The 11,200-nt window shown below is 35.8% G+C and overlaps 1 protein-coding gene across 1 annotated transcript; it reads right to left on the reverse strand.

The window, feature by feature from the left end:
• Nucleotides 1-8,766: 8,766 nt before the first annotated feature.
• On the reverse strand, nt 8,767-10,925 carry LOC134801407 (serine protease snake-like). The gene has a single exon (XM_063773940.1). The coding sequence runs from the start codon at nt 10,779-10,781 to the stop codon at nt 9,849-9,851; it is 933 nt and encodes a 310-aa protein (XP_063630010.1). The 5' UTR covers nt 10,782-10,925; the 3' UTR covers nt 8,767-9,848.
• Between the last annotated feature and the right edge of the window lie 275 nt (nt 10,926-11,200).

The raw sequence follows: 11,200 nt of genomic DNA on the forward strand, positions 1-11,200 counted from the left end.
TCACCACACCAACCCGTAGCAAATATTAAATGTAAAATATCAAATAAGATCAAACCAAATATTAAATATTTATCATCCAAAATCATGAATTAAAAGTCAATTCTACCAGCAAACATAAGAAAACAACTCAAAATTTGCATTTGATTACTTTGCCTCACATGTGAATAAAATGCATCTTTGCTATCAGTTTTTGAAGTGCAAAATGCAAGTGCTTTTCCGAGTTGGTGCGGTGAAAATGTATTTCTTCTTCTAAAACAGAAAGTACCTACCGGAGATATATAAAATTATTGTTAGTAATTCCATGTTCTTTCCTCCTTATTCCTAGATATAACGTTTGGTAGTAGGTAGTAGGTCGTACTCGCATATTAGTGCGAGCGAGATGTATATAAAGTAAATAACGTTCTCGATAGCGTATATGTCAGTTTTGACACTGTCAGTGACTCATGGTACGGGCTGGTTATTTGTTTTGCACTTTACTTAACTGCTGGTTTTTAAGCACCAGTACAGGTGCGGATACAATGGGGCTGAGGCAAAAGCCAGCTTTGTCAGAAGGCGCGAAATTAAAAGTTTGTATCCTTCGCGTCTATATTATGCTCCCTTTTCTCACTGTGCGGTCTGACGTAAAACTCCCCAGCCAATGCAGGATTTTAGCAAATCTTAGAAATTATAAAAAAAATTTGAATACACTATCGTCACTACTTTGACGACCGGAGTGACCCTGCCTATGAATGATGCCGATGGTCCCGGGTTCGAATCCCGGTAAGGGCATTTATTTGTGTGATGACACAGATATTTGTTCCTGAGTCACGGTTGTTTTCTATGTATTTAAGTATTATATATGTCGTTGTCTGAGTACCCACAACACAAGCTTTCTTGACCTTACCGTGGGGCTTAGTCAATTTGTGTAAAAGTGTCCTATAATATTTATTTATTTACTATCAAGCATAAAGACTGTAACGTAGAGGCTCCAGTCCCCGACACAGCTCCAATAATCGACATTTTCAATCATACTGTCATAGCAATAAAGTTGATAGCAAGGTGTCGAATATTGGGTGTTAACATTGTTCGAGCCAATATAGTTTGATGTCCTAATTTCACCAAAGATGGCGCAGTTACAAACGCAAACAAGGTAATGGTAGTTCATCGTAGAATATGTACATATATAACTGTCAAATATAAGAACGATTGGTATTGGTAACTTAGCAACTTATTCAAACAAACATGTTGATTATTGGAGTGTCTACGCTAAATAACTTTACATAGTACTTAAGTAATCTGCGCTCAGACACTAAAGGGATTCGGAGACATCGCACATTTTACCCTATTTTATTGTAAACGAAATTCCTAGAATTCTCTTATTTGCGAGATTACCTAAAGCTTGTTACGGAATTTCATCTCTTTTTCAAGTTTTTTCGAGAGAGATAATATTTATTTTGCAGTTTCGTTTGACAGTAATTCGCAGAAAAAGCAGTAATGAGTATCTCTAGGGATAATATTTGAAGAAAACTAACAACTTCGGTAATGGTCTGTATAAAAACATTTTATTAAAATGTTAACCATTTTTTTTAAGGTTTGTAAAGCCTTAAAATGAAAGTAAGTTAAATATATATAAAGCAAATGACTCCAGTAGGTAAGTTTTTTTAAGCTGTTCTCGCGAATAATTAGTCCATTTTCTTTCGATTAAAAACTAGTGGTAATTATCAAATGATATTTTTATCTAGTCCCTCGTTTGAGCACTAAAGGGGCCCAAATATTACCAGTTCGCCCGCCGATATCAGCCTGTCAGTTAAACGCAAAAGATGACAGTTCCGAACAACTGACTAGCTGACATCGTCCGGCGAACTGGTAATCTGTGGGGTTAAGAAACTAAATTTTTGTGTACATTTGAATTTTAAGTAATAGGTACAGCCGGCGTATTATGTATAGCTTTGTCCATCTTTATACACGTGATAAAGTAACTGTCATTTTTTAACACCGAGGGATAGAAGTGACGGACGCCGTTTTATCACGCTGTCACGTATAGATAAGAACGACCATTATATCCGTACAGAATAAGTTAAAACAGAAGTGTTGACCAATAAATTAACAGATTTTAAAACATATACATATTATTTACAGGCAATTATGATCTTAGAGTTTTATTTCCAATGGTTTATTCACTTTATTCGCAAACAGAAACAGATATCGTTTTCTTTCAAACCACTTTCAATAACTACTCTGTATAGCTAACAACTTATTTAACAAAAAAATGGCTATTCATTTTAAATCCTCATAAAATGGATTCTCGAACAATCCGCGGATGATTGAAAAAGTTTAATTTCGAACAGTCCCGACACTTCGGTCTCTCTATCTATATTGGAACCTTGTCAAAGGAACTTGGTACAGGACGGAAAAAGTGGCTCATTAGGTTGCTATTCGAGTGGAAAGTTGTAGGTTTTAATAGAACGGGGAATTGCGTTGTGCAAAGTTTGCATTTTTAATTAAATACATTATAGTACATTATGATACAAGTGCGAAAAATAGGAAATTATTATATAATGACTTAAGGAGTTGCGAATTACCTATTCGCACATGTATCGTACAACGTTTTACAGTACATATGGCCCTTTAAATTTTCGACATACGCAATTTACGCACGTATAGGTGTAGTGCTAGTTACCGCACTAGGGCGGTAAATAAACACCATAATTATTGTATACTGTAAATTAATATGTAAAACTTTTGATCCATTAATTTACCTACACTATTAAAAAGTTAATAATCAAACTCTAAATATTAAAATACATACAGTATTCTTCATTTTAGTTTCAAATTACCCTCACTAAAAGCTAACGTTAAATGACTAATTTTGGCGCAGCAATATCGTTATTTATACCGCAAAGTCATTTATCAAAGCTTAAAAAGCACTTTTAGTTTTTTCACTAAGCATAAAAGCATCATAGAAAAAATGGACACCCGGCTTCAGTCCAAAAGCATGAAAATAAACATGTTTCATAGCGGAAATGCGGCCGTGGCAAAAATATGGTATTGCAAAAACCTAACCACAGAAGATGTGATATCAGAGAAGCTGGTCTTATATATGTGCAAATTAGCTCTGAAATGAAAACTCACGCCTAGTACTCTAACTCGAGCATTTAGTAACTGGAGACGTCATGGCTGTCATTTTCTGTAGAAAATAGTCTGCCGATTTTTGCGGGGGAGGGGACGTCAAATGTATTGCTATTTCTACATGATTTGTACGTAACGTACAAATAGCCATGTCAGTCCATACATAAATTTGCACAATGTGCATGGTTTTCGGCAGAGGGGTAAGCTCTTAAAGGCGACTCCAGTTATTAATGCTCTAAGCTAGTAGGTACTCCTTGCTAGGTCCTAGGTAAATTCCCTATGTTAAAGTTACCTAGAGTTAGACCAAGAGAAGTCTGCAACGATTTTGATAGCACACGCAGTGAAACTGTTGTTAAATTTATACGTCACAATTTCATAGAAATTTGAAGTTTAAAATAACACTTGCACTGCGCGTGCTATCAAAATCGTCGCAGACCTTTCTTGTTCTAACTCTATGTAATTCGTACTGTACCTAGTATGTAGTTAGTAGGTAGGTAGGTAGGTAGGTAGCTAAATCTATAAAAATATCAAAGTCCATCTTCCAGAAATAGACGTGATGATAAATATGATACCGTTAAAAATCTCTGTTTACATTTCGATCTACAAGTAGTGAATTCGTTTACTGCTACTTATTAAATGTTTACGCTTCAGCAGCTGAAATAATTACTGACAGACTGACAGACGAAGCACAGTCAAAAATATAAATATGCCTTCCTGAAGGTAAAGGTACAATTTGTCGCGAGATGTTATTGCATCTTTTACCTTTAACCCTTTATTGACATGCAATAACAGCAGTAACTTGTGGTAATGGTAACGACAGTATTTGTACAATGTTTTCCTTAAAGATCAATCGAACGTACTCTTAGCGGAAAAAGGATTGGCTCGAAACAAACAAGCATGCAATGTGTAAGCAAGGATATAATAAAAGTTGTCAATGGATTAAATAGACTTTAGCTGCAAAAAGGGAAAGTGCCTTATTTTATGAATGTGTTTATGTATGTGTGTGTACATTTTGATTTCTTTGATAGGCTTGGCTGATTTCATCCCACTTTCGTCACATTCGAGTCTAACGGAGTTAGGTGTCGGTTTTCGATAGGTAGGTACCTAAAGTAACAGAAATCGGAATTAAAAATGTACCTACTTCAATGTAACTTATTTCTTTTGATAAACATGGCGGTTGAGTAGAAACAGTAGCGTAGTTACTAGTGGTAAATGTTGGACTCTTTAATAAATATTTTTAGTTATTACTTATTAAGTTTTCATTAATAATGGTTATAAAAGTAAGTCGCGGCTCTGTATAGTTGAGGTTTCTGTGACATAACCGCATCTTCTTTATTGCTGTCCGGTAAAAACCGCCTAAAAAGTTTCATTATTAAGCACATGGTATATCATGCTTACGAAATCCTCTTCCTTTTTTTGTCAAATAAACTCATTAAATTTCATAGTAATTTTTTTAGGATCATCTAGTTTATCGGTAAGTATAAGTTTATTATTAACTTTTTAATCTTTCTGTATTCTTTTGAAAGAAAAATAAACATTTTTTATTCGTATAAATACTATTTAATTGTTTTCCTTAGCTATTCGTATTATATGCCCTGGTTGTCCAAATATCGTTTCCGTGCACTATTATGGCAATTTTAAATATAAATCTTTCATGATCCGACACATGCTGCGTTTGTATCGAGGTGATTTTATTTAATACATGACCAAAAACGTCACTTTCTGCTACTTAATACTTAAACATTTTATTCTATAGACGGTCAAACAAGTTTGTCAGTAGAAAAAGGCGCGAAATTCAAATTTTCTATGAGAGGATTACGCTTCGCGCATACATTTTTTAGCCGCTTCTTTCTACTGACGGAAATGGCTATACAGACTTTACCAATGTATACTTTTTATATCTTTCAAAAGCATTACAAAACGATAATTCTCAACCCATTGTGGTAAGTTTTGGAAACAATCTTCCGCCAACAATCCAGAAAGAATCTGTTTACCGCGCAGCTTCAAGGGATTCCGCGGTAACTCCGGGATACTTGCACAACTACGCCCGGGATTGAAAAAAAGTGATTAATTTGCGCGATGAATGATTTTGTGAAATAAATACGAGCCCCGATGCATATGTTTTCGTGTATTGCATATTTTTTGAGGTTCTCGGGTTTGTACAAAAATAATGTTTTTGTTTAAAATCACTAATATTGAATGCTTATACTAATGTAGTGTAATTTTGTATGGTAATATTCTACAATAAATAAATCCAAATACAAGTAATACCGTTTGTACTGAAAGAAAAAAAATAACGATTTTGTTTTTATTTGACGGGTAGGAATATAACAGATGTGAAAAGGGCTATTACTAGGGAAAGCAACACGGCTCTGCTAATGTGACAATTTTGTTTCGAGCCCATGCATGCAGAGGATAATATGATTTGGACAACGTTTTTGAAAAGTACCTTTTTTCAGGAATAAAAGTCAACTAGATTAAACATTACTATTTAGTTCCCATTACTGGGTATTTTTATGTTCATGTGTAAAATGTATTAGAATAAACAAAATTGTTGTGTGGAACTAGCTAAACGAACTAATTTGCATCGGGGCTCGTATTTAGACGAGTTTTTTGAAGATTATTTCTAATTTAGACTTTAGGAGAATACGGATTTTTAGGAGAATCAAATAAAAACCAGCTATCCTAAATTCCCAGACTCGACTACTCGAGATTTTTTTTAAACTAATTAAATACGAAATTTCTTAATCGACCCAGACCTCGGATAGCCCGGGGCAGATTGGCAATTATAAAAAATGGTCCCAAAATTGTCCCCGATAAAAAGGGGGGTCCGGATTGTTAACTTGAGGGACGGCGTGGCCGTACAGACGTGGCGAGTTGGTTGGATACGGTTTTTTATGACTTAATAATTAACCTAAGTTTAATAAGTATACTGGGTCAAGCAGTTCTTGTCAGTAGAAAAAGGCGGCAAATTTGAAAAATGTAGGCGCGAAAGGATATCGTCCCATAGAAAATTTGAATTTCGCGCCTTTTTCTACTGACAAGATTTGCTTGACCATCTATAGATGATGAGCTCCTTTGCTGGCAGTTCGTTTATTTAGCATTAGAAAAAAGGTAAGCAATCTTGACGTGTCTTTTTATTGAAAAACACTTTTGAAAAATATCTAGTGACTAACAGTACTGGCGAATTACCCTATCTCTGCAGTTCAAAATATTGGCAATAATGCAATTGTTCTCCATTTTTCTTTTTGTGGTCTTTACAGAATGGTAAGTAGATAGTGTAGATACTTTTGACGCGTAGTCTGATCCGCTGCTGTTGATGCTGAGTTATACGTCGAGTTTTAAGGTTATAAATTGTATGGCGATGACAGCTGCTGTCACCATACACAAACTACGTGAAAAATATTTAAGTGTATCCTACGAGTATATCTCCGTTTGAAAAAGTATTCGACAGTGGCACACTTTTGGAGCGTTGTTTCTTACGCTACTAATTCTATTGACGCTGACTGTACCCATTTATAAACTTACTATGAGGCTAGGTCGATGTATATAAGACTTTCACATTATATGTGACGTCCCACGGGTAATGGTACCTTATGGCGGTTGGCGCTTACGCTATTGTTAACGCCGCGGCGCTATGCGACGTAAGCGCCAGCCGCCATAAGGTACCTTTTGCCGTGGAACGTCACATATTTATTTATAAAAGCGACCAGGCTTAACTGAATTCACCATTGATTGATTGATTTAATCGTAACTTCAAGTAAATGAAGTCAGATTGCCTTTGAAGGCAAAGACCATGTTTGATTCATACGTGACCAAGATTAATCTTCGTCCTAGACTAGATGTCTGTATTAATAATACATGAATCAGTTACTAATTTATGTTTTTGTTGTTTACAGGTAAGCCATTATTTAGTATTATCTCTGCTAAGAGACAACGATCTGGATCTAAGGTTTGTTTAGAAAACTAAAAATTTCAGCTGCCTAGCTAATTAGCTATCACGGTTCATGAGATACAGCCTGGTGACAGACAGACAGACGGACAGCGGAGTCTTACAGACTTAACGACCTTAAAGACGCTAAAAACAGACTAACGAACGAAGAGAATCAACAATTAAACAGATGAATAGAGATGTCACTAAATATTACTACATATTTGTAAAATATGTTTACATTATTGTTGAAAATACTACCTACCTACTAAGAAATAATTAATTGTAATAGAGAGGTGAAGTCTAAGAAAAAAACGTATCCTTTAGTTTGACATCCAAAACAGATGGCGCTGTCCTGCGCCATGTGTTTTGCGGTCACTGAATTGTCAAACGTCAACTTTAGACATTCAGAGTTACCGCAAAATGTATGGAGCTGTACAGCGCAATCTCGTTTACCTGTCAAATTCGAAGCACGAAATAGGGTATTATACTGTATTTAAAATAAATTATTTTACACCATGCATGAAATAAAGCACCAGATAATTATTAGAAAAACACAGATAGGAATTATTTTTAAACACATGTTATTTTAATAAATCGGATAATAAAAAGTAGGTGAGTTGACCGTGACGTCACGATGTAATGTTTCATATAAATTCCATATTAGCAAATCGTTTTGACAGTTCTAAAAAAGTAACTGATTTGAGTAGTAGGAAAATACCCTATTCTTTTAGATTTTACTCAACCAATGTATCATTGGTATTACTATCTAATCTCTGGTGCCCGTATTCTGTACGCACAGCACCCGAAATCCGTCTCAACTCTCAGGCCGTCGAGCGAAGTTTAAATGAATATTACGTATTTTCGTGTAGGTACCTAGGTTGTAAATTGTGTTTTTGTGTAATAAGATGACTTTTTAACTTGATCCCAACTTTAATGGCTTATTTCCCCATAACGCTGTCTGCCTTGGAAGTTTGAGTTCAATGAATATTGTCTGTTTTTAGAAATAAATCTTTGATTAGATTTTGCTGAAGTTATTCCGAGAGATTCTTGTTTTTGGATGATATTGGTTGCAGAAATAGAAAACTTATTATCAAAGGGCATCTGAGGGCAAAATAAAATGTGGAAGCCCCGCATCTATAAAAAAACACGAAAATAAACTACTTTAGGAACTAACCAGATTGTTTTATGAAGTATTTTGTTTGCGTTTTCTAAGTAGTCACACAAAAAATTATAAACTGAAATATATGTCAAAGAAAAAGTGTTGGTCAGTTGACCCTCCAGACCAGTGGAGAAGGCCGCATTTGAACCGTCAGATCAGAACCGATCTGTGAAATGAACTGTCGCCCGAGAGCGTACTGCCATCCTAAAGTCCGGCTACGTACTTGCAACCTCTGTCGTGTTATAGGTGTCCAAGGGCGACGGCAATTGCTTACCATAAGGCGATTCGTCTGCTCGTTTGCCTCGAAAACATAAAAAAACTAATTTGGCCATCAGCACTGCAAAAATCGCACAAAATTATTATTCAAGATGTATTATTAAATGTAGGTATAGTCACCTGCAATAATATGTTGCACAACGAAGGCCGCAAAAATATCTGACACGATCTTATTTGTAGAGCCATAAGAGCGTGTCATATAATTTTGCGGCCTTCGAAGAGTAACATATTTTTGCAGGTGACTGACTACTTGTATCCAAAACAGAGTAAATTCAACCTTTGAACTGGTTGTGTAGTTAATATAATATAGGTATATAAAATACAATTTCCTTCTAACCGATCGCACAATTGCCGGCCCGGTCCCAGGCGGTTTCAGGGTTGACAAAACTTGGTTCAAAGTGCCTTTTGTCGCAGGTGAGACTGTTATGCTTTTGCCAACCCTAGCGAATTAAATAAGCCATACAGAATTTCTGGTACAAAAGCTTTGTTTAATATCAATTTTCGGAAGCGGAAAAGACTTAAGTAACCAATATGAGACGAAGAAAAAAACACCTAGTTGATATATTGAGAAGGATTCATTTAGACAAGTAGGAGAATATTAATTACAATACTATTTGGTTTTCAATGGTTGTTTCGATTAGATTTCATATAACAAGGAGGTCCTCTTCATATTATAAAGGAATTATATTCAGCGAATTTCGGTTTTTGAATTAAAATTAGTAAGTACAGTTAGAAGTAGAAGATGCTAAGCGGACGAGGTGTTCAAAATTACCTTTACGCGCTCTTATTCTCTTAACAATAAAGTCGCGCCAAGATCATTTTGACAACCTCGCCCGCTTAGCAACTATTGCTGCTGACTGTAAAATATTATTTACTTATAAAGCTCTTAAATGATCAATTTCCACATATCTATTGTTAAATATATTTATCAAACACAATTATTTAATAAGTACATATATGTGCCTGCAACTAAATTCTAACTTAATTTTACTGATACCTATATAGTAATTCATAACTAAACTATGCTACTATATTCATAACTACTATAATTGGTACTATATTCACATGTGCCATAAGAATGTCGGTATATAAAATAACTTAATTTCTTTTCGATTCCATTATTTCTATGCTTTTTCTAAAACACACACATAAATGTCAATCACATCACATGCGTATCGGCAATATTTTCATCACTATGATTTCGAACAGCTGATAATCCCACGGTAATATGTGACGTTCGACGGAAAAAGGTACCTTATGGCGGCTGTCGCTTACGTCGCATAGCACCGGAATTGTATTGGAGCGGCGTTAATAATAGCGTAAGTGCCAACCGCCATTAATATGTTTTTTAACCTTACACTTAAGAATCTATTACGGCCAAATAATTCCCTCTATCCACTCCATATACCTCCACACCCTAGTGTACACCCCTGGAGCCATTCTCCTCCCACAATCCCTTCCAAAGCTGGTAACCCCCACCACAGTGTGGAGGGGAAATGTTTTCTCACAATCCACTCTATCTGGCATGTACTGAAGAGGTCCACCAGAATCCCCTTGACAAGTATCCTTTCCGCCATGTAAATAATCTCCAGCACATAATTGATTATCAGTAATCCCATCAGCTATAATCTTTCTTTTTATCATGAACTTCATAGACTTATTACAAATTGAATTTTCCACTATATCCACCTCTACTTTCATCAACGTCTGACTGCCTTTTGCTGATCCTGATGATGTTGTTCCAAAGCCAATTGCTGTTAGTTTTAAATTTGGTATTTCTTCGCTTGTCGGTAAACAGGCGATTCTTAAATGCCTGTTTAAAACGAAAGGCTGATTAGCTTTCATTAAAGCTATATCATGGTATTTAGAAGGAGGTTTAAAGTCAGGGTGGACGATGATCTTCGCTACTTCTCTTTCTTGCTCTAATTCTGTAGCTTCATCAAACTCGAACGTAGCTGTGCCTATTAGGAGAACTGATGCTGGTCCGCTTGTGGGGTCTTCCGCGCAATGAGCAGCTGTCAGCACCCAGTCAACACTGATCATGGATCCTCCACACCTCCAGGCTGGTTCATCATGTTCCTTACCTGGTTTTCGAAACCCTACTAATACCATATGGGGGTAAAGTAACAAGTCTATCGGAACTCTTACTCTGGACGTTGGATAGTACACATTGTGGCATTCCAGCATTGTTTTTCCATAGTCTTTGCAAGCTTCGTACGCTTTTTCACCAACTGCGTCCACTTCTGTCCATATTACGACGGTAATAAGAGTTATTTTCGCATTAAATATGCGGAATATCTCCATCGCGACGTGTGTAGCGTATGAAGGCTGCGTTATCACTGATTTTCAAAGTGAATGCTTTTAATTTTAAAGTAATCTAACCGTTTCCAATCAATACCATAAAATTGCGCATTCGATCCGCATGTTTTGATCGGGTAATGTTTATTTCTTCTTGTGTACATACGAGTATTTTATAGAAATATTGGTTATTCGTTAACATCAATCTGGTTTACATTATTTTATCAATCTACCATAAATAACTACACCTTACAAAACAAAGTCCCCCGACGCTTCTGTCTGTCTGTATGTTCACGATAAACTCAAAAACTACTTAACGGATTTTGATGTGGATTCTTGAGGAAGGTTTAGGTGTTTAATTTGTTAATTCTTTGCTCGTGCGAAGCCGGGGCGGGTCGCTAGTATACATTAAAGCACTTTAATGG

The sequence above is a fragment of the Cydia splendana genome, chromosome 22, assembly GCF_910591565.1.
Source record: "Cydia splendana chromosome 22, ilCydSple1.2, whole genome shotgun sequence".
Classification (NCBI taxonomy): domain Eukaryota; kingdom Metazoa; phylum Arthropoda; class Insecta; order Lepidoptera; family Tortricidae; genus Cydia; species Cydia splendana.

Excerpts from the sequence above, each read along its gene's own strand:
- LOC134801407 (XM_063773940.1), bottom strand. The coding sequence starts at position 10,781 with ATGGAGATATTCCGCATATTTAATGCGAAAATAACTCTTATTACCGTC.